Below are 24,443 nucleotides of genomic sequence, written 5' to 3'. Positions count from 1 at the left end.
CTTTAACGTTTCCTTTGTTCACTTGAGATATAGTTTAAAAGCATGCACAAACAGGAGAATAAGACTTTGACTTTGAAAGTTGAAACTAATTCAAGAAAGTGAATTTAATTCGTGGGTTTTGACAAGCCCAAAACACATGGGCTCAAATATATGTTTTTTACTGAGAAGGAAGAAGAAGAAGAAACGAAAATGAGAATATTTGTTGGAGGATTAGGAGAGAAAGTAACGGAGGCTGATTTACAAAAGACCTTCTCGTCTCTAGGCACTGTTAAATCCATTGAGTTTGTTAAAACCAGTTTTGCTTACGTGGATTTCCGACCTTCCTCGGAAAAGTCCCTTAACAAACTCTTCAGCTCGGTCAGTATTTATTCATTTATTTGCTCATAACATTGCATTTAGAATAAGAATAAGAAAAAAGTTTTATCTGCTATATTGACAATTTGACAGTCACACGGGGGGGCATGAAGTATTATTATCTAGATGATAAACAGTTGTCCGAATAAAAAACATAAATCCTTTTGAAGTGTGTTAGACTGTGAGCAACTTAGGATGTCCAACATTTGAGACAATAGTGTTTACTGGATAATAGATTCTCCTGTTTCATGGTGTAGATTGAATATTGCAAAAACAATAAATTGCACTTCATAGTCACCTATAATAAAGCTAAGTTACGCCGACCGACACAATGTGTCTGGATACGTATCCAACACGGATTATTCTTAAAATACGGTGTGTCCATGTAACACAGTAATAAAGAGAAGGAAACAATTCCAAATCATATTTTTGGTTGACATTTTCTTCATATAATAATAGCATGCTAATGGTGTTTTGTTGGACTTGATAATATGCAGTATAACGGATGTGTATGGAAAGGAGGGAGATTGAGACTCGAGAAGGCTAAGGAGCACTACCTAGTTCGCCTGAGGCGAGAGTGGGAAGAAGATGTTGAAATTGCTCAGATGACGAATGAAGACCTTGTTGCAGATGAGAACATTGACATTCCAGAAAAGCCAAAGCTCTTGACCCAAGATAAGACACAACTTAAGATATTCTTTCCCAGGTTACACAAGGTAATTCTTGTACCTGTGTATCGTGGTCGCAGAGAAACTTATCCTTTGTGTTGTTGTGGTTCATAAAATGAAAATTGCTCACTTTTGACAGATTATATTAAGATATCGAAATTGAAATTTTATATGCAGATTAAATCAGTGCCTTACAGTGGAACTGGCAAGCATAAATATAGTTTCCGGCGTGTTGAGGTTCCTTCTCTCCCAATTCATTTCTGCGACTGTGAGGAGCACTGTGGTGCTTCTGAAATAGCAAAGGTGAAGCAGATATCTGCTAATGAAGACCAAACTGAGATAATGAAGGAGGAAGAGCTGAATATGATGAGATCTGTGATGGACAAGATATTTAATAGAGAAGTTAAACCGGGTTTGGAGGGTAGCAAGGTCAAAGTGCCCACTGAGGAGGAGAGTCCAAAACACTCGGTAGATGATCTTCCGAGTGAAAGTGAAGCAGATGAGGACAACGACACGGACAACATTGTGATTAATTTAGTGGGAGGAGGGAAGACCAAACTGGGTTCTATGGGAAAGGGGAGACTGGAAAATGTGGATCAGGTATGCTATTTTATGCAAATTGGTAAAGTTCCCTATATTTTTGGTTTTATATTTTAGGATTTCTATCGGGTCACCAAATCTAACAAGAGCTATACATTTGTTTCTTCCAGGAATCAGGATTTGGGAAGCTCCAACCATCTAATGTTGCTCCATCCCAGAATAAGATCAAAGCTCGCAAGGAAGTTAGTGGTAATCCGCCAGACACAAATGCAAAGAAACCTCAGCTACTTCTATCTGATGAAAGTAACATAAATGAGTTCACATCTACTATGCACAAAAGGAAAGAGTGCCCAGAGACCAACCTGGAGGCATCAAAGAGTCCAGTTGAGGCTCAACCTAAGCAAACAGGAAATAGTCAACAATTAACTACCGGTCATTCGTGGAAACAGAAGTCGTGCTGGAGGGAGCTGGTTGGTGAGACTGCCAAGAGTTCTTTCGGCATCTCCCACATCTTGCCAGATGCTAATATATTGCCAAAGTCTACAGATTTTGACTCTGCAAGCTCCACTGACAGGAAAAGGCGTAAATCAATGAAAAAGGTGAGATTTGAATCCACTTGCTCTTCTGAACCTGTAGGACATTTGAAGGATGAAAGTCTACAAGACAATAGAGATGGTGCCTTAATTATGGTACAATCTGGAAACCTATCCAAAGAATCAAAGATCCCTAATGAAGCCAAACCTATGGAACTACTAGCTAATGCACCTAAGCAAGAATCAAAAAACCCTGAAGAAGCTCAACCTGCTGAAGTATTAGCTAATGCCCCTGTAACAACTGGTCGTCATTTATGGAGTCAGAAGTCCTCGTGGAAGGAACTGGTTGGTGAGATGGGCAATGGTTCTTTCAGCATTCCACACATAGTGCCAGACATTGCTTCTAAAAGACAAAATGCACAAAATCACTTCAGTACAGGCATTGCAGGCGCCTTTCACAACAAACTAGAGAACTCAACGAAGCAGGTTGCAAGTGAAGTTCCTGTAAACGAGTCCAACAATGTTGGGAAGCATGCCATCCTGCATGACAAGCCTTCTAGCCCCTCTGCGAAGGAAGAAAAGACGTCAGCTAGTTTGGATGGTGAGAGTGACAAAGTGGAAATGAATTCAGAAAATAGTAAAATAGACAACACTGCGCGTAGCAAATCCATGGGGAGTAAGCGTCAAATAATAAAGCTCCTATGAAGATCGTCATTAGCGAAGTCTGCCCTTTCATTAGGAGCAATGATTCAGAGAAGGAATGGATAAAGACAAGAGCAGCCCTAAGTGGGGCCCTTAAAAAGAAAAGCAAGGAGTCGTAGGAATTCCTGCAAGAGCTTCACAGGCATTACTGCTCAATCTATGGGAAATTGTTGTTCACTCTCTTGGAGTTGAAAAACAGAATGGAACACAACCAAGTTTATTGCTCTTCTGTTCTTATAAAGATAAAGATATTAAACTCTTTTGTGTATGCAAAAAGATGAATATGAATGTTAACTGTAATCATTTACATATTCAATACTTAATGAGGTGGGAAACCAGAAACATTTTTCTCTTTATTTGCTATTGAAATGAATTGTGCACTCAATAAAATGGGACCAACTCATTTGTAGTTGCGAGCTCTATTGTCACAATTGATCAACCAGTACCCAAAACACACTGGGCCTTTCCCTGTAAAAAGGCGCATCTAAGGATTGGAAGAGGCCTTTGGCTTTAAATTTTATATACCGACTCCTAAAAGGACTTTAAATAAGGACCTTAAATAAGTATCAAATCTAAAACACTCACAACTTCACCTACAAAATGATTTAAACCCTAATCTTTATTAACCATAAAGAACATCTCTACAAAAATTCAACTCATTTGATATCATCTAACTTAGATAAAATTGTTTTCCACTTTTGTAGAGATGTTTTTTATAGTTAGCAGATCATATGCATAAAAGATTAGGGTTTAAATCATTTTGTAGGTGAAGTTGTGGGTGTTTTCCATTTGGTACTTATTTAAGGTCCCTTTTAGAGTCCATTTTATATATATATATATATATATATATATATATATATATATATATATATATATATATATATATATATATATATATATATATATTAATTCTCTAAAAAGTAGCTACCTAAGCTAATTTAAAATAAATACGTACGTAAAATTTCACCTATAAAATGAATTCAAACCTAATTTTTTGTAGTTATGAAGCACTCACCATAATTATTATCTTCCCAAAATTTCAGTTCATTTGGAAAACTCTAACATAGATAAAAATTGTTGTCATCTTTAAAAAGAAATCTAACAGTCTAGAAATGTTGAATTTTTGTAATCGTTTTTACTAATATTAGATATTTTCAAATGAGATGAAATTTTGTAGAGATGATCTTAATATTGAATATATCATATCCACACAAAAAATATGTTTAAATTCATTTTGTAGGTGAAGTTTTACTTACGTATTTATTTTAAAATTAACTTAAGTAGCTACTTTTTAGAAAATGACTATATATATATATATTGGTTTGGCTATACTACCACTCTAATATTGCCACTCTTACCTCACACTTCTTCTCAGCCGTCCGATCCCACCTCAAGATCTGATGATCTAATTCACCCAAAAAATCCGATATTTCAAAATTTCGTGTTATTTCAAAATCCAAAAAACACGAAATTATACAAAAATGCGAAATTGGAGAACTATCTCTCTCTCGGCTTCTTCTTCTCCACTCCCAACCAAACTTCTAGATTAAAGTTTGTTTTTCGTTTAATTAGTGTGGAATTTGTTTAATGTCATATTCTTCAATAATATTTGAAAAATCTGCATCAATTCGTTTGGGTTTAAAGACAAGATTGAAGTTTGAATGGTGTTTAATAATCATCGTATAAATCATGTTGTATACAAGTAGGCCATCATTTCGTTTGGGTTTTGTTTCATGCTTTGGTAGTCTAAATTTTGTTATACATTACGGTAGTACTTGATGAAGCTGCTATTACTTTTGATTTGTGGAAACATGAGTAGAATTGAACATTTTTTGTAATATACGGTTCTTAGGTTTGTTGAAGTTGCTTGTATTTACAAATAGTCATCTTATACTGCCTTAATAGTTTTTAGTAATCCCACTCTTCTGGATTTCAATTATTTGCGTTATGCTTATTGTTATTTCTGTTCATATGATTGATATCCTCGTTTAAAGACGACGACAATCCAAGTTTTGAACTAGCATATTTGGTGAACTCTGTCAGAGTTCGGTGCTAGCATATTCGGTGAACTCTGTCAGAGTTTTGAACTCTGTCAGAGTTTTAAACTAGCATATTCGGTGAACTCTGTCAGAGTTTTAACTAGCATTTTCGGTGAACTCTGTCAGAGTTTTGAATTAGCATATTCGGTGAACTCTGTCAGAGTTTTGAACTAGAATATTCGGTGAACTCTGTCAGAGTTTTGAACTAGCATATTCGGTGAACTCTGTTAGAGTTTTGAACTCTGTCAGAGTTTTGAACTAGAATATTCGGTGAACTCTGTAAGAGTTTTGAACTAGAATATTCATTGTAGCTTGCATCCATTATTGTATTTAGTATATGTCCACATTGTGTGATCTGTGAATTATTGTATATGTCCACATTGTGTGATCTGTGGAGGTAGTGGGAGAGTGGATTGCCGATACTGTCAAGGCAAAGGTCGGGCTTCTTTTTTTTTTTCCCGCACATTCACAAGGCCCGCGAATTCAGGCTCAATTAGCTTCGACACTTTGAAGATTTTAGTTTTGAAGATTGCAATTCGGGACGGATTGCAGCTTTGAAGATTGTAGTTTGAGACCGAAGTTATTTGTTTTACGTGTTGATGTCACCTCAATGCTGCAAGAGCTTTTGTACACTAAAATAGATGGTATAATATCTGCTTTTCTTGAATGTTATAGAGGCTTTTCCTTTTTGCCTTTTTTGTGACAATAATTATGTAACGAAACTCAATGACATGTTTCTCCTGTAGACTTAAACAACAATGAGCTGGTAGTGTATGAGATTTTGATCAATTTTGTGGTTAGGATGTTGTTTTAAAGTTCTTTTTTTCAAGTTATTTCTTGACGGGTTCATACTTTAAAATTTTGGTTTTGCTGCAGTTAGGTAAAATATGCTTTGATGAGGTAACTGCAAAAAAAAAACAATAAAATCCCACCTGCTTGGGTCTTCATAAGTGCTTTTCTGGTGCTTCATTGACATTAAGCAGCAATATCCATTTGTTTTTTAAGCTGATGTGGTGAAAAAATAGTAGTTCTAACTCTACATCTTCTAACTTCTGAGCAGGTAGCCAGCTTAAGACTTTGTGTAAACTTTGTTGAGTGCTGACTTGACTGTGTGACAATATGTCTCGTTGTCTCTGTAGTCAAGAGCATACATTTACCTTTTTAAATACACATTGCTGGAAGATTTTTAAATTTTGTCACCATTTTGTCATGTTGAACAAAGAACAATCAACACAATTCATTTAAAAGCAATTTGATACATCATACAGACATAGAGTTGTGATCCAATTGAAACTGAAAATCCCATTTTGCGTTACTGGTTTAACCATTTTCTTGGTTATACATATTTGTCTTCAACTTTTCATTATCTCCAAAAAAAATTTATAACCTAGCTACATAGAACAAAGAAATATATTTGTCGAATCTGGCCGCAAGTTCGAAGAATTCAGTTCCTCTTTAACGCATCCAAATTTCTTGAAGCTTAACGTCCACCTAACCTTTATCCTCGGAGCCTTTCGACCGAAGAACTCATCTCTGCTTTTTAGTTTGCGATGGGGCATGTGAATCATTTTTATATTGATATTGGATGAGAAAAGAATTACGAGAAACTGTGTCTTGTAATGAACAAGCTGTAGGGTCTTTAGGCACTGGTATCTCTTCAGTTTTCTCTGTTTTAGATTCTGTTATTTCTTTCTGTAATTTGGTAGTTTAGCTGAGTAAGTAAGAGGAGTTTGAACAGCCGAATTACATAGACTATCCACACAAGACACTAATGACGCTGATCCAGAGCTTTGAGGATTATAAAACTCGAGCTGGATCTGCAACACACAAAATACACTTTCCTTAATACCAACAACAATAACACAATAAAAATTGGAAAAAAAAATGAGGTTAATGGAAAGAAAACTTAACACCAAGTCCACTGGATTTGGGGCAACCTTGACAACACTCTTCAGCAGACATCCTCTTCAGTCTAAGAAAGCTTCAATGCCAACACTCTGCAGCGAATGCCAACACTCTGCAACGAATGCCTCCAGCTTGAGCAATGTGATGGAAACGAGAGACATCATCAAGGCCCATTCCTTGAGGACAACTAACGTAGAAATATGGCTCGAACCCATGAACGTTGCAGCAGACGCTATGCCCTAACAATATATAAAACAGAACACTTAAATTTCCCAACATTATCCAAAAATACATCTCTTTTACGTTCTCAATATCTCTGAACTGAATATCTAGTTTTTCTTTTACTCATTTAAAAAGGACTCGACGTCATGTGATGTTAATTATGTGATGTTGAAAGGACTCGACTCGACATATACAATAGTTCACCGAATATTCTAGTTCAAAACTCTGACAGAGTTCACCGAATATGCTAGTTCAAACCTCTGACAGAGTTCACTGAATATTCTAGTTTAAAATTCGGACAGAGTTCAAAACTCTGACACAGTTCACCGAATATGCTAGTTCAAAACTCTGACATTCAAAACTCTGACAGAGTTCACCAAATATGCTACTTCACCGAACTCTGACAGAATTCAAAACTCTGACAGAGTTCACCGAATATGCTAGTTCAAAACTCTGACAGAGTTCACCGAATATACTACTTCACCGAACTCTGACAGAGTTCACCATATATGCTACTTCACCGAACTCTAACAGAGTTCACCGAATATGCTAGTTCAAAACTCTGACAGAGTTCATCGAATATGCTAGTTCAAAACTCTGACAGAGTTCACCAAATATGCTAGTTCAAAACTTGGATTGTCGTCGTCTTTAAACGAGGATATCAATCATATGAACAAAGATAACAATAAGCATCACGCAAATAATTGAAATCCAGAAGAGTGGGATTACTAAAAACTATTAAGGCAGTATAAGATGACTATTTGTAAATACAAACAACTTCAACAAACCTAAGAACCGTAGCTCGTATATTACAAAAAATGTTCAATTCTACTCATGTTTCCACAGATCAAAAGTAATATCAGCTTCATCAAGTACATTTAAATGCTCAGATAAGAAAGAAAGTTGATACAGATGAATCAAATTTATGTTTATCAGATGAAGGAGGAAGTGATTGTAGAGAATCCAATAACATATGCAACTTGTATTGTATCAGATTAAGGACAGTAGCGAGTGTAGAGAATCAAATTTTTTCTAATCAAATAACATATGCTTCTCATGTGTTTGAACAGATCTAAAGAGGCAAGAAAGATCGTTTCTGCTAAAATCAGGATTCAGAAATAGGGACTCTATTTCAAGGACCTGTAGCAATGTGGAGACTTTTAGTTATAATATTGTGTAGTTATATGTTGTTACAGACAAGAATAAATGTATACAACATGATGGCCTACTTGTATATAGCATGATTTATACGATGATTATTAAACACCATTCAAACTTCAATTTTGTCTTTAAACCCAAACGAATTGATGAAGATTTATCAAATATTATTGAAGAATACGACATTAAACAAAAACCAAACTAATTAAACGAAAATCAAACGAATTAAAAGAGAGAGAGAGAGAGAGAGAGAGAGAGAGACCAATTTCGCGTTTTTAGTGATTTTGGTTTTTTGGATTTTGAAATAACGCGAAATTTTGAAATATCGAATTTTTTCAGTAAATTAGATCATCAGATCTTGAGGTGGGATCGGACGGCTGAGAAGAAATGTGAGATAAGAGTGGCAGATTTAGAGTGGTAGTATAGCCAAACCGTATATATATACTAGCTTGTAGGCCCGTGCATACGCACCGGCTATTTTGAGAACATTTAGATGTTTTTTTTAAAATTGGGACTACTGTTTTAGTCGCTAACCCGTTTTTATTTTCTAACAAATTGTTTTAAATAAAGTTTTAATTATGCTTTAAAAACCCGTTTTTCTAATTGAGAGAGAGATCCTGTTTTAATAGAATATGCTAGATTTTTCCTTTTCAATAGGAGAGAAATTCTCATTTTAATAGGAGAATAATTCCCGCTTTAATTAGAAGTGCTAGAATTTGTTTTAATAAGAAGAGAATTCCCATTATAATAGAAGAGGAATTTCCATTGTAAAAAATGATTTCCGTTATAATAGGAGAATGATTCTCGCTTTAATTAGAAGTGTTAGAATTTGTTTTAATAGGATAGGAATTCCCATTATAATAGAAAGAAATTTCCGTTGTAAAAAAAGATTCCCGTTATAATAGGAAAATGATTACCGCTTTAATTAGAAGTGCTAGAATTTGTTTTAGTAGGAGAGGAATTTCCGTTATAATAGGAGAATAATTATTATTGTAAAAATGGATTCCCGTTTTTCAAATAGGAGAGAAATTCCTATTTTAATAGGAGATGATGTGGAATTTTAATAGAGCTCGAAAAATACCCCTTGTGGGAGCTTTAATATTAAGATATAGACTAGCTTGTAGGCCTGTGCATACACACCGGCTCTTTTGAAAACATTTAGATTGTTTTTAGAAAATTGAAACTACTATTTTAGTCGCTAACCCATTTTAATTTTCTAACAATTTGTTTTTAATGAAGTTTTAAAAACCCGCTTTTTCAATTGGGAGAGAGATTATGTTTTAATAGGAGAAGGATTCACGCTTTAATTAGAAGTGCTAGAATTTGTTTTAATAGGAGAATAATTCCCGTTGTAAAAAAAGATTTCCATTTTTTAAATAGGAGAGAAATTTATGTTTTAATAGGAAATGACATGAAATTTTAATAGAGCTCGAAAAATACCCCTTGTGTGAGCTTTAATATTAAGACTATATTTTGGACCCGGGCATACTCCCGGGATCTATTAAATATTTTGTGTGCTGAAAAAGTTTTACAAAATGTCTCACACAAATTCTATTTGAAAATTACGGCGGCAAATTTTCGAATCAGAATATATTTTTATTGAAAATAAATCGAAATACGTTAATGAGCAGCGATTATGGTGCATAATTATTTGGAAACTAAGGGATCAAATTGAGATAGCTTCTTCACTTTGTGGTTTAGAATATTAATCCGTAATTTTCAAATGAAATTATCTTAAACTTGATCTAGCGTGTATAATAGTTTTATTAGATTTATGGTAATTTAGCGGTAAATCATCACCGTTCGGCTTACGTACTAATGTGTACAAATCACTAAAACAGATTGATTGTTTCCATATCCTCAAAGAATACACTACTCCCACTTGAAAAAATTTATCACATTAACGTATCCTACGAATGGGTGTCGCTATATTAAATTATTCTAAAAAATATTAGCAACTATGCATAGCTATGAGATATGAAAATTATATTAATTACTCATTTAAATTTCTTACACCACTCTCTATAAAAAGGAAGCATCAAACCTTGATAAAACTCATCGACTTCTTTTTATTGTTAGGTTTAATAATAAAAGTTTGATTGAAGTTTTGTGAGAATGCCCAATGTGGCGAAGATAATATTGAAGTTAATTGAATAGCAAGACATTCCCAATCACAGTAAAAGAATTATAATAAATACTAGTTGAAATGCAAAACTATATTTGTCGAGACATTTATTCCCCCTACATATAATACAAATATGTTTTAGGGTTATTAGTTCAATACATTTGCATCAAGTTTCTAATTTTTCATTCATTATTCTTTGAGATTAGTTTAATGTATTACATTGCATCCAGTTTCTAATTTCTCATTAATTATTCTTTGAGGTTAGTTCAATGCAGTTTAATCAAATTTCCGATTTTCTGTTAATTATTATTTGAGGTTAGTTCAGTGCAATTACATCCACTTTATAATTTCCCGTTAGTTATTCATTAAAAAGTTAATTCAGTATAGTTGCATATAGTTTTCGATGTTTTGTTAATTAGTGTTTGAGATTAGTTCATTGTATTTGCATCCAGGTTCCAATCTCTCGTTAATTACTCTTTGATGTTATTTCAATACATCTGTATCCAGTTTCTGATTTATCGTTAATTGTTTTTCTAGGTTAGTTCGATAGTTTACAATTTCTATACAGTTTGCATACATGTAAGAGTTTGTTTTTATAAACTCACTTTTGTTTTGGGTTCCTAATTACTTGTAATTACTCATGTGAGGAGGCTAAAAAAGTGAACATTTATGCTTTGAGGTCAGTGCGATGTAGTTACATCCGACTTCCGATTTCTAGTTAACTATTTTTTGAGGTTATTTTAATGCTTTGCATCCAATTTTGGATTTCCCGTTAGTTAACATCTGATTTTAGTTTAATGCAGTCGTATCCAATTGTTGGTTTTCCGTTAATTATTCTTTGAGGTTAGTTCAATTTAGTTCGTTACATCCAATTTCTGATTTTATGTTAATAGTTCTTTGAGGTTAGTTCAATGCATTTGCATCAAGTTTCCGATTTCCCGTTAATTATTTTTTGAGATTAGTTCAATGCAGTTACATCAAATTTATAATTTCCTGTTAATTATTCATTTAGGTTAGTTCAGTGCAGTTTCATCCATTTTTTAATGTTTCGTTAATTAATCTTTGAGATTAGTTTATTGTATTTGGATTCAGTTTTCGATTTCCTATTAATAACTCTTTAAGGTTAGTGCAATACATCTGCATATAGTTTTTTATTATTTATGTTTTTAGGTTAGTTCGATACAATTATATCTAGTTTTTGATTTCCCGTTAACTATTCTTTGAGGTTATTTCAATGCATTTGCATTTAGTTTCCGATTTCCCACCAATTATTCTATGAGGTTAGTTCAATGCAGTTGCATTTGGTTTTTGATTTTCTGTTAATTATTTTTTAAGTTAAGTTAAATGCATTTGCATCCAGTTTCTGGTTTCCCATTAATTATTATTTGAGGTTTCTTTGATGTATTTGCATATCATTTCAGATTTTCCATTAAATATTTTTAAAAGATTTGCATCCAATTTCTAATTTCCCGTTAGTTACTCTCTGTCGTTAGTTTAATGCAATTTGCATAAAGTTTCCGATTTCCCGTTAATTACTCTTTGAACTCAGTTATGTATTTGAATCCAGTTTTCGATTTCCTTATAATTATCCAATGAGGTGTATAATACTAACTTCTAGTGATTCATCTGTAGTGTCCTTACAAACATGACATAAGAAGTAAATTATGCTTAATTTACTATGTGCATGGGATCATCAAAGATTATCCAGTTCCTGATTTTCCATTAATTATTATTTAAATTATGCATGACTCACTATGTGGAATCTTCAAAGATTATCTACGAACGGGTGTTGTTATATTAATTACTCTTAAAAATATTTGCAAATATGCATAACTATTATATATTAATATTATATTGATCACTCAACCAAATTTCTTATAACGTGAAAACCTCACTCTCCATTAAAAAAAAAGAACTCAGCTTTGATAAAACCCTTCAACTTCATTTTGTTGTTTAATAATAGAAGTTTGATTGAAGTTTTATGAGATTGCCTAATAAGGCGAAGTTCATATATATTGAAGCTACTTGAATAGCAAGGAGTTCCCAATCATACTGAAAGAGATAAGATAAATACCATTTTAAATGCAAAACTATACTTATCGAGACATTCCCACAACATACAACCCAACTATATTTTGAGGTTAGTTCAATGCATTTGCATTCAGTTTCTGATTTTCCGTTATTTATATTTTGAGGTTAGTTCAATGCAGTTGCATCCAATTTCCAATTCCCGTTATTTATTTTTTGAGATCAGTTCAATGCAGTTGCATCCAATTTCTTATTTCTCGTTAATTATTCATTTTGGTTAGCTTAATACATTTGCATCCAATTTCCAATTTCTTGTTGTTAATTGTTATATTATTTGAGGTCAGTTAAATGCATTTGCATTCAGTTTCTGATTTTCCGTTAATTATTCTGTGAGATTAGTTTAATGCATTTGTATCAAGTTTCCAATTTTTCATTTATTATTTGATAAAGTTGTATTTTCATCTAGTTTCCGATTTCCCGTTAATTATTGTTTGAGGTTAGTTCAATGAGTTTGCATTCAGTTTTCGATTTGCTGTTAATTATTTCTTGAGGTTTTGCATCAAGTTTATTTTTTGAGATTAGTTCAGTGCAGTTGCATGCGGTTTTCGATTTCCCGTTAATTACTTTTTAAGATTAGTTCCACGCATTTGCATTATGTTTCCAATTTATAATTAATTTTTCTTTGAAGTTAGCTCAATACAGCTGCATCCAGTTTCTGATTTTCCGTTAATTTAATCCTTGAGGGTTAGCTCAATGCATTTGCATCCAGTTTTTTATTTTTCGACAATTATTTTTTGATGTTAGTTTGATATATTTGCATCCAAGTTTTAATTTTTCGTTAATTATTCTTTGAGATTAGTTTAATGCAGTTCTATCCATATTCCAATTTTGTATTAATTACTTTTTAAGATTAGTTTAATGCTTGCATTTGCATCCAGTTTTCGATTTTCCGTTAAATATTATTTGAGGTTAACTTCTACAAATCACCTATTTTTTTAGTATTTTTTTTTATTTGATCAAATATATAAGAATTGGAAATACACTCAAACTCTCCAAATATAAGAATTAGAAATACACTCAAACTCTCCAAAGAGGTTCCATGTATGTGGGATTGTAGACTATTAGAAAATACTATCTTTCATATTAGAGTGCCGCATATAATAGAAAAAATGCAATACCAAAATCAAGAAAGTTGAATTTCATACAGCACTTGTCAATAAGCTTTTAGTCATAAAGAAAATCTTATCCTAGAGTGTCAATGCAGCACTTGTGATCATGATGCATGTCAATTGTCACCAAAGAATTGGATTATAACTTATATTCAAAATAGAAGTTGGTATGCACTTTAGTTCCAAAATCCATGCTGTCCACATCTGTAAGTTCATATCGATCTTTGTATAGTTATGTTTTGTCTAAAGGGAATTTGTGAATAAAGTATAAAAGAAATTGATTTATTACCTTTATTACCGTAAGATCATATAAACTCTATCACATGTCACATACTACCATTCCGTGTTGCAATAGTTAGTCTGGATTAGATTTATATAGTGTTGGATCAATCAGTATCTTTGAGTAGTAGTTTCCTAATTGGAATCAATTTAGATTAGATTTATATAGTTTTGGATCGCGTGGATATATATCCGAATGAAGATATCAGATATAATTTAATACTAGCTTGTATGCCCGTGCATACGCACTGGCTCTTTTGAAAATATTTAGATTTTTTTTAGAAAATTGGGACTTCGGTTTTAGTCGCTAACCCGTTTTAATTTTCCAACAAATTGTTTTAATTAAGTTTTAAAAAACCGTTTTTTCAATTGGGAGAGAGATCTTTGTTTTAATAAAAAAATAATTCACATTTTAATTAGATATGCTAGATTTTCCCTTTTCAATGGTGAAGGAATTCCCATTTTAATAGGAGAATGATTCCCGGTTTAATTAGAAGTGCTAGAATTTGTTTAATAGAAAAGGAATTCTCGTTATAATAGGAGAATAATTCCCGTTATAAAAAAAGATTATTGTTTTTCAAATAGGAGAGAAATTCTCGTTTTAATAGGAGATGGCGTGGAATTTTAATAGAGCTCGAAAAATACCCCTTGTGGAATCTTTTGAAAACATTTATATTTTTTAAAAAAAATTGGGACTACCATTTTAGTCGCTAACTATTTTTAATTTTATAACAAATTCTTTTAAAATTAAGTTTTAAAAACTGTTTTTTTTCAATTGGGAGAGAGATTATGTTTTAATAGGAGAATGATTCCGTTTTAATTAGATACTTAGATTTTAAAGCAATTTTCAATAGGGGAGAAATTCTCATTTTAATAGGAGAAGGATTCCCGCTTTAATTAAAAGTGTTAGAATTTGTTTTAATATGAGAAGAAGGAGAATGATTCCCGCTTTAATTAAAAGTGTTAGAATTTGTTTTAATATGAGAAGAATTCTTGTTATAATAGAAGAGAAATTCCCGTTTTTCAAATAGGAGAGAAATTCTCGTTTTAATAGGAGATGACGTGGAATTTTAATAGAGCTCGAAAAATACCCCTTGCGGGAGCTTTAATATTAAGATATAGATATAGATATAAAGATGTTGAAGTTGTTTTAATTTGAGTGTACTAACTAGAAACTTATAAATTGTGTTTCCAATAGAACAACCACATTGTGGCACTGAAAGTACTTTTCAAGTGCCAATTAAAACATACAGTCATCCACGCCATCCCACTTCTCGCCTCTATGGGTACTTCTGGGTACTTCTATGATAAGGTTGGAATATGTGTGTGTGTTTTTTTTAATATATTCTATTACTTTTTAGATATGAATTCATTTTTAATATATTCTATTACTTTTTAGATATGAATTCATTTTTTAATATATTCTATTACTTTTTAGACAAATATTTTATACTAATTAGCTTGTAGGCCCGTGCATACGCACCGGCTCTTTTGAAAATATTTAGATTTTTTTTAGAAAATTGGGACTACCGTTTTAGTCGCTAATTCGTTTTAATTTTCCAATAAATTATTTTAAATGAAGTTTTAATTAAATTTTAAAAATCCATTTTTTCAATTGGGAGAGAGATTCTGTTTTAATAGGAGAATAATTACCGTTTTAATTAGATATGCTAGATTTTCTCTTTTCAATAGGAGAGGAATTCTCATTTTAATAGGAGAATGATTCCGCTTTAATTAGAAGTGTTAGAGTTTGTTTTAATATGAGAGGAATCTACGTTATAATAGGAGATGAATTCTCGTTGTAAAAAAAATATTCTCTTTTTTTCAAATAGGAGAATTTTAATAGAAAATCCCATTTTTAATAGAACTCAAAAATTACTCCTTGTAGGAGGTTTAATATATACTAGAAAGTAGACCCGTGCATACGCACCGACTCTTTTAAAAACTTGCTCAACAATTGTATATATATATATATATATATAGTTATATAGTTTCTAACAAATCGTGGTTCATGTTTTCATCGCTAACTCGTTTTAATTTCTCAACAAATTATTTTAATTAAGTTTTAAAAACCCGTTTTTTAACTTGGGGAGAGATACCGTTTTAATAAGAGAATGATTCATGTTTTAATCAGAAGTGCTAGATTTTTTTATTTTTTATTTTTTATTTTTTTTCTAATAGATGAAGAATTTCCATAGGATAATAATTTCTGTTTTAATTAGAAGTGCCTAAAAAAAAATTCAATAAGAGAGGAATTTCCGTTTTAATAGGAGATGATGACGTGGAATTTCAATAGAGCTCGAAAAATACTCCATTGAAAACATTTAGAATTTTTTTAGAAAATTGGGACTACTGTTTTAGTCGCTAATCCGTTTTAATTTTCTAACAAATAATTTTAAATCAAATTTTAATTAAGTTTTAAAAACCAATTTTTTCAATTGGAAGAGAGATCATGTTTTAATAGGAGAATAATTCCTGTTTTAATTAGATATGCTAGATTTTCTCTTTTCAATAGGAGAGGAATTTCCATTTTAATAGAAGAATGATTCCCGCTTTAATTAGAAGTGCTAGAATTTGTTTTAATAGGAAATAAATTCCAGTTATAATAGGAGAGGAATTTCCGTTGTAAAAAAGATTCATATTTTTTAAATAGGAGAGAAATTTCCAATCTATTAAATATTTTGTACGCTGAAAAGGCTTTACAAAATGTCTCACACAAATTTTTGAATCAGAATATATTTTTATTGAAAATAAACCGAAATATGTTAATGAGCAGCGATTAGTGAAAAAAAGATTATGGTGCATAAGTACTTGGAAACTAAGTGATCAAATTGAGATAGCCTATTCAAATTGAAATACGTTAATAAGCATCAAACCTTGATAAAACTCATCGACTTCTTTTTATTGTTAGGTTTAACAATAAAAATTTGATTGAAGTTTTGTGAGAATGCCCAATATGGCGAAGATAATATTGAAACTACTTGCATAGCAAGGCATTCCCAATCACAATAAAATAATTGTAATAAACACTACTTAAAATGCAAAACAATATTTATCGAGACATTTATTCCCCCTACATATAATACAAATATGTTTTAGAGTTATTAGTTCAATGCATTTGCATCAAGTTTCTGATTTTCCATTAATTATTCTTTGAGGTTAGTTTAATGTAGTACGTTGCATCCAGTTTCAAATTTCTCATTAATTATTATTTGAAGTTAGTTCAATACAGTTGCTTCAAGTTTCTGATTTTCCGTTAATTATTATTTGAGGTTAGTTCAGTGCAATTACATCCACTTTATGATTTTCCGTTAGTTATTCATTAAGGTTAATTCAGTACAGTTGCATCTAGTTTTCGATGTTTTGTTAATTAGTATTTGAGATTAGTTCATTACATTTGCATCCAAATTCCAATCTCCCGTTAATTACTCTTTGAGGTTAGTTCAATACACCTGCATCTAGTTTCTGATTTCCCGTTAATTGTTTTTCTAGGTTAGTTCGATAGTTTACAATTTCTATACAATTTGCATACATGTAAGAGTCTGTTTTTATAAGCTCACTTTCGTTTTGGGTTCATAATTACTCGTAATTACTCATGTGAGAAGGCTAAAAAAGCAGACATTTATGCTTTGAGGTCAGTGCGATGCAGCTATATCCGACTTTCGATTTCCAGTTAACTATTTTTTGAGGTTATTTCAATGCATTTGCATCTAATTTTTTATTTCCCGTTAATTAATATATGATTTTAGTTTAATGCAGTTGCATCCAGTTTTTGGTTTTTCGTTAATTATTCTTTGAGGTTAGTTTAATGCAGTTGCATCCAATTTCCGATTTTATGTTAATTGTTCTTTGAGGTTAGTTCAATGCATTTGCATCAAGTTTTTGATTTCCCGTTAATTATTTTTTGAGGTTAGTTCAATGCAGTTACATAAAATTTATAATTTCCCGTTAATTATTCATTTAGGCTAGTTCAGTGCAGTTTCATCCATTTTTAAATGTTTCGTTAATTAGTCTTTAAGATTAGTTCATTGCATTTGGATCCAGTTTCCGATTTCCCGTTAATAACTCTTTAAGGTTAGTTCAATACATCTGATATAAGGTTAATTGGGACCAAAATACTATTAATTATTTGAATACTATTAATTATCAGAATAATTAAGCTAAAAATTAATTATTCTGATATTAAGATTAAAACGACCAAAATACCAATCAAGAGGACGTACATGTTTTTGAGAAAATTGGGACTACCGTTTTAGTCGCTAACCCGTTTTAATTAAGTTTTAAAACGTTTTTTTCAATTGGGAGAGAGATCATGTTTTAATAGGAGAATAATTATCGTTTTAATTAGATATGCTAGATTTTTCCTTTTCAATAGGAAAGGAATTCCCATTTTAATAGGAGAATTAATGATTTCCGCTTTAATTAGAAGTGCTAGAATTTGTTTTAATAGGAGAGGAATTCCCGTTATAATGGGAGATGACGTGGAATTTTAATAATGCTCGAAAAATACCCCTTGTGGGAGCTTTAATATTTATATATATATATATATATATATATATATATATATATATATATATATATATATATATATATATATATATATATATTTTTTTTTTTTTTTTTTTTTTTTAGATCAAATTACCTCAATGAATTTTCTAGAGTGGCTGCATTTAGGCTGGACATTCCTCTTGTGTCACCAATCAAGTAAAATCAAATTGATTTTCTTTTTCTTTTTGTTGTTTTTTTGTTTTGGTAAAATCAAATTATGAAAATTCCATCCAACTTGCAACCCATATAACTTATTACTCTTTGAATATTATTATTACTCGAGCAAATTACATTTAATACTAAGAGGAGCCTAATATTAATTCCTTTATCGAAAAAATAATAATAGTATTAATTAATTTCTTCTGCAACATCAATACAACTAATCCCTAATTCCAGCTGCCCTTGCCCAGTCATGGACTCATGGCTTAAAAGTTAGCTTTGGGAAAACAGCACCAGAATTTTAATTAACCATCAGTCCATCGCCGTCCCTTCCAAGGTCATAGTCCCCTCATGCAAGGTGATTTTCGATTATTGAGAAAATGTATACAATTCGAAATTCAAGAGCAACAATTACGGAAAGGAGAAACGAAAAGTGAATGATACATGTACGATGAAGTTATGGAAGTTGTAAAGGTGCCTGACGTTCAAATGAGCAGTTTTTGAGTCCCATGATTCGGCAGCTTTACTCCTGTACATCCACTTACAGGATTTCTAATGTGTTCCTCCTGTCATTATCAGTCACACTGATATTTTATCCAAAACAATGTTGGAAACTAAATACTTTCCTTTACTTTAAAACGTTGCAGACGCACTGTACAGTGTTTTCCTAGACTGTTGCACTATATTACACGTTTCCAGCCATATCAATCAATCAATACCAAATAGAATCACCTGGAAACATAATCATCAGTAAGAAAGCACAAACTGTATGAAAGTTCTCATCTCAGTTTCCCTACCAACAACTTACTGTCCCTGTTTCCTTTTTGACCATGTCCATAAGACCATAACATTTCACATGGGCTCGTCCTTTGGCTCAAAGGTGGTAACCACACCCCTTTCAATAACTGCATCATCTGACTCTGTCCAAACCGTATCACCATGTTCCCAGGATAGCTCTTGCTCCTCTTGCGGGACCCAATCATCCATTTGGTTAACCTCATCAAGGATGATATCACAGACAGACGGGGAATGCTGCAACCGGAGATTATGGTGAACATATATCATCTCAATAAGTCTTTGTTGCTCTACACTGTTCTTTCCTTTCGCGTATAGTTGTTCAGACAAACTCCTCTTCATATCATATCTTGAGGCACCACCGCATGACTGGCTAAGGATCCGGATGGCAAATCTCTGCAGTTCAGGGCATTGTCCTCCATACAAAGACCACCAAGTTGCTGCAATTATAGTTCAACATTAAATAATTTAAGATGTTGCATGGTATGCTTGTGGCTGACCAAATAACTAAAGGTATTTTCGCTAAAAAACAAAAGAAAAAGGAAAAGTAGCTAAAGGTATTAATCCTGGGAAAGAAACATAATAGAGTTCCTTACCTGGGGGAACCTTGTTTCTTTGATCAATAGCAACCTTCTCGCCAAAAGCACCCTTAGCCTCTCGATACTCATCTAGCTGTAGAGATATCAAATCCTGGATTTTTCGATCATCTACCATCCGGACAATGCAGCACAAAAGTCCACTTGCCACCTCTGCATCGGCACAGAAATCACTGGAGTAAAAAAGAGTTGGATTCAAGAAGTACCCTGCTGAATGGAGAGGGCTATGAAGAATGTTATCCCAAATTTCATCAATAATTAGCCAGAAAGGCATGTACTTTGCTTTCTTGTTTTTGAATTCCTCTTTGATCGTCTCCTTTGCTTGATCCATAGTTTCATATATGTAAGGCATTTGGGGTTTTCCGTCTCCCCCATTGGCCAGAAGCAGAGCACTGACGAGGGGAATAGTTGCTTTCAAGACCATACTGGCTTCAGTCCAGAATGATGGATCTTCCACTAGACGAGCTATCTTCCTCCCATTGGTTGTACAATGCCATTTTGAAGTTTTCCACGCAGACGAGTCGAATAGCATCTTCAAGTTCTCGCTTTCGGAGACAATATTTTCCAAGGTTACAAAGGGCATCACTGATTTAATCTTAGATGAAATTATCAGGTCATGCTTTTCAGTATGCTTTCTCATAAGTCTCAACAATGTTGTATCACTGTAAATAAATTTTGTAATGGTCTTGGCCTTATTTAGTACTTCTTTGATTGGTGTCATCATCCCAATCTTCTCCAACATAAGGCTTATACAATGAGAAGCGCAAACAGTCCAAAACATTGTCCTGTATTTCTCCACTATATGTTTGCCAACAGCCACCATACAATCTGATGTAGTACAAGTGATTATTTGAACCACATTTTCAGCCCCAAGATCCTCAATGACTCCACATAGCAATAAGATCATGGCATTGACATTTCCAAGGGAACCCGAAATATCAGCAGACCTCAGAAACATAGGACCCTTTGGGCAATCAACTATAAAATTAACCTGGCTTCGCCCCTCTTCATCCGTCCATCCATCCAACAAGATGCTACAACCTGTCTTTTGCCACGAATGCCTTACCTCCTTCACATAATGGTCTATGTCTTTCATCTCATCCAGAAAGATAGAACCACTAAGCTCATTGCAACTAGGGATCTCAAACCCAGTGGATCCACACTTAATTATAGCATCAACCATAGTCTGGAAAGTATGAGACTTCGCAGCCCTACAGTCAATGCCATTTTCATAAAAGAATCTGGCAATGCACCTCTGAGCATCCCTTGATGAGTCTGCTTCGGCTTTTACGTTCTTAGCAGACGTGTCAGAACGTATCACAGTTTTGGGGGAAAACAAAGTATTTTCTGTTGTACTCTCCTCTGGCTCAGAGTCTATGACTATGACCTTTCTCTTCCCTGTGACAGTAGATTGAATGGATTCATGTTGGATTCGTTTGAGCTTAGCAGAACCAGAGCATGAATCCAATTTCCATGGAGTATCAGAGTCGAGTAACTGCACAATTTCTTTGTTCAGCATACTCTTCTTCTTCTCAAGTAAACTATTTCTCATTTGTATCTTTACATCATCAGGAACTTCTTCACAAGGCACTACATCTCCACGCACACCTCCTAAGTGGTGCTTCAGACGGCTGAATCCACTCATCTCTTTGGAACAATACCTGCACTTAACTCTGTTCTTATGCTCATCAACAACGGTACCATGCTCCTGAACATTGTTCAACACTTGGGTTGTAGCCATTCCTCAGATATAATAGTGGTCACACTGCAACTGTCAAAAATCACTTGAGGCTTCGACTAACTCTAATCTTCCACTCCTCCACATGTTACTTGGAGAAGTAACAAGTGAGGCAGATCAAACTCATATGCACATGTCCAAGTACCACAATAAATCCAATTCCTCATACCATACCTTCCAAAATGTAAGAATGACAACAGATAGAGATTTCTTGTAATCACACACAAATTCTTATTTTCAAAATATCCATATTCCATATAACAGTTAATAGTCGATACTATGGTAAAATAAGAAGCTCCAATTCAACCAATGAAATCGGTTAAAAGAATAATCAGAAACCGGCCCATTTTCACCAACTTTTCCTGCATCCAGATCATAAAGGATCCAATTAAAAGTACAAAAGCCAAAAGCCGGATGCAGAGAAGTTACACTAAGGTGTTATGAGGAAGGCAGAAAACATGGATAGAGCCACATTCTTATGCGCATATTATAGCTACATTTTCGACATACAAATGAATTAAGGCCTGGTTTTTTGTGGAGATGATCTCCACACCATGACAATCATTCTCACAAAAAATTATAATATTTTGTTATGTCAAACCATGTAAAAATTAGTGCTCATTTTTTAACTTTACATCTAACAGTCCAAAACGTTTGTGAGCATGTTTTAAGGTTAGACTTCTTTGAATGAGCTGAATTTTTGTAAGCATGTTCTCCATGGTGGGAAGATCATAACTACAAAAATTCAGCCCTTAATTCAACTTTTAAGTCCACGATTTTGTTTGGATTTGTTTACAATGTGGCTATAGTGAATGTGGCTCCATCCCTTATTTTCCAATATATTATTTGACGATATTTTGAGTCCAAGGCAAATTGCAAATATTTAAAAAAAAAAATATTTGCACTTCAGGAAAGTAGGAACTAATTCCTAATCCCTATTTTCACTCCCCTAGCAAAGCTTCAGGGAAGTAGGAACTAATTCCTAATCCCTATTTTTGAGGGGTATCCACGTTGAATTTTCTTTGGAGGCAACATGTGGCAAAAGGCTTTGGAAAAAAGGGCATTTTGGTCATTTTAGACAATTTTGGCCAACTTTGTATTAAATTGCGTGCTTTTGTTATCATGTATCTTCTACTATGGACGCAACATGCAGTTGCATCCACATTAACAGATGAAAATCGTACTTTAAAAATACATTTTGGGAGTGAATTTTTCATTTCATTTTATACGTCCAATTGATTGTTTAAGTGGGGTGTGGACTCTCCCGTTGTAATTTGAAAAAAAAAAAAAAAAAAAGTTATTTTGGAGTGAATATATAAGTGTTCATACAAATTGAGCATATATACAAGCGAAGAAAACGACAAATGAAAAAAGAAGAAAAAGAAAAAAGGTCTACCTCAAATCAAAATCAAGAAACTTTATCCAAAACGAAATCAAGAAATGAAGAAAGCAGAAAAGGCTACGATGGAAATAAAAGTGATTACCTTAGAATGATGGAAAGCAGTATAACAACCGAATCAAGACGGTCACAGTGGTGGTGGACTGGTCGGTGGGTTTGGAAATGAGGACTGAGAAAGTTTTCAATACTTAAATAATGCTCAAAAAGTCAGAGCTGAGCTGGCAAGGAAAGGAACAACTAAATTTTCAAGAAAGCCCTCTGTTTTTGAGTGTTGCTACTTTTACGGTCAAAAGTCTTGGACCAAAGTCGTATAGGTGCTCAAAAGAGCCCATTTTTGCTGCAATTTTTGGTAGTGCTAAGTTTGCTTCCAGCCAAGTAGAGACATGACACGTGTCCAATCAGCAAAATAAAAAATAGTTAGAAAATTAGTACTGTCCTGAATTATTTATATTTATATTATGTCCTCACCTTCCACCTCAAATCCTCACCCACCGTTCTGCCACAACTTCTTTTTCTTCTCTCTGTCTATGTTGTTCGAGCATAACAAAATGACCTCAGTTATAAGCCCATTTACCCAAGATAAAATAAGATCATTACTAGCAAATTGGTGGTAAAAGAAGACAACTCCACCACCCCATTTCAATAATTATCATTTTCATATTAAAAAAACACTTAATAACCATTTCAAACGACCAATTGAAGAATAAGAAGGTTAAAATTAGTACTGGATGTTAGTGTAAGTCAAGCTCAATATTTTTGGAGACTTAATTAATCAAATTCCAAAATAAGAAAGTTTAATTCGTTTTGTATAAAAAGTATAACTTTTTTTGTTGATATGTAGTTTTATGCAATAATTGTAAGTGAAGATGGAGGTATGTTACAATGGGTGGTTGGCTTTGATGATTTGAGAGTGAGAGAGGTCAAATGGGTGGTGGTGTGGACTATGGACTATTGAATTGCATGGGTAAAGGGAAGGAGAGGGCATAATAGAAAGAACAAAAAAAAAACTCATAATGGTTCCAATTTTTGAACTATTTTTTGTTGAGTTAGATGGACACATGTCATGCCCCCATTGGACTAAAGCAAACTAAGCATTACCAAAATTGCAGCAAAAATGGACTCCTTTTTCAAAATAGCTTAACCAATTTGCACATTAGATGCATCGAGATTCTATGCTTAAACGTTGTAGGAGTAGTGTAACACAATGTGGTACCTACATTTTTCCTTTTGAAAATACATTTATGTGTACAGTACATCTTCGCAAGAAATCAACCCGGCTTATAATCACCAGTGAACCAACAGTGTGGCGGTACGTTTCAAGCATTATGTTACGCGAGTTGCTGATTTCTTTTACCCAAATTTCTCATCTAAAATTAGATGCCAAGAATAGTGAATCGTGTTGCTATGAAGCATATGATCGAGCCTCGAGACTCATGCATTTCAGGCAAAATAGATACCCGGAATTTGGAAGGCTCCAATCCATCAG

At 33.1% G+C, this 24,443-nt stretch overlaps 2 protein-coding genes across 2 annotated transcripts; one reads left to right on the top strand and one right to left on the bottom strand.

The window, feature by feature from the left end:
- Positions 1–135: 135 nt before the first annotated feature.
- On the top strand, positions 136–3,225 carry LOC147509538 (protein REPRESSOR OF SILENCING 3-like). Its single transcript, XM_086601797.1, has 4 exons — positions 136–357; positions 852–1,070; positions 1,200–1,622; positions 1,733–3,225. Exons 1-4 carry the CDS (start codon positions 151–153, stop codon positions 2,798–2,800), a joined length of 1,917 nt encoding a protein of 638 aa, XP_086457923.1. The 5' UTR covers positions 136–150; the 3' UTR covers positions 2,801–3,225.
- Positions 3,226–19,036: 15,811 nt separating this feature from the next.
- LOC147509537 (uncharacterized) lies at positions 19,037–23,197 on the bottom strand. The gene is made up of 3 exons (XM_086601790.1): positions 23,043–23,197; positions 19,821–21,920; positions 19,037–19,664 (listed from the first exon to the last, which is right to left on the bottom strand). Exons 2-3 carry the CDS (start codon positions 21,559–21,561, stop codon positions 19,282–19,284), a joined length of 2,124 nt encoding a protein of 707 aa, XP_086457916.1. The 5' UTR covers positions 21,562–21,920; positions 23,043–23,197; the 3' UTR covers positions 19,037–19,281.
- Between the last annotated feature and the right edge of the window lie 1,246 nt (positions 23,198–24,443).

The sequence above is a fragment of the Coptis chinensis genome, chromosome 3 (assembly GCF_015680905.1).
Source record: "Coptis chinensis isolate HL-2020 chromosome 3, ASM1568090v1, whole genome shotgun sequence".
NCBI classification, from domain to species: Eukaryota; Viridiplantae; Streptophyta; class Magnoliopsida; order Ranunculales; family Ranunculaceae; genus Coptis; species Coptis chinensis.
The sequence above is the reverse complement of the archived record's forward strand: the minus strand, read 5'-3'. Positions and strand labels throughout refer to the sequence as shown.

Bases quoted from the DNA above. Each gene is read 5' to 3' on its own strand.
- LOC147509538 (XM_086601797.1), top strand. From the start codon at position 151: ATGTTTTTTACTGAGAAGGAAGAAGAAGAAGAAACGAAAATGAGAATA. The intron at 358-851 runs GTCAGTATTTAT...GATAATATGCAG, and splicing joins TTAACAAACTCTTCAGCTCG to TATAACGGATGTGTATGGAA. The intron at 1,623-1,732 runs GTATGCTATTTT...TGTTTCTTCCAG, and splicing joins GACTGGAAAATGTGGATCAG to GAATCAGGATTTGGGAAGCT.
- LOC147509537 (XM_086601790.1), bottom strand. From the start codon at position 21,561: ATGGCTACAACCCAAGTGTTGAACAATGTTCAGGAGCATGGTACCGTT. The intron at 19,665-19,820 runs GTAAGGAACTCT...CTATAATTGCAG, and splicing joins AAGAAACAAGGTTCCCCCAG to CAACTTGGTGGTCTTTGTAT.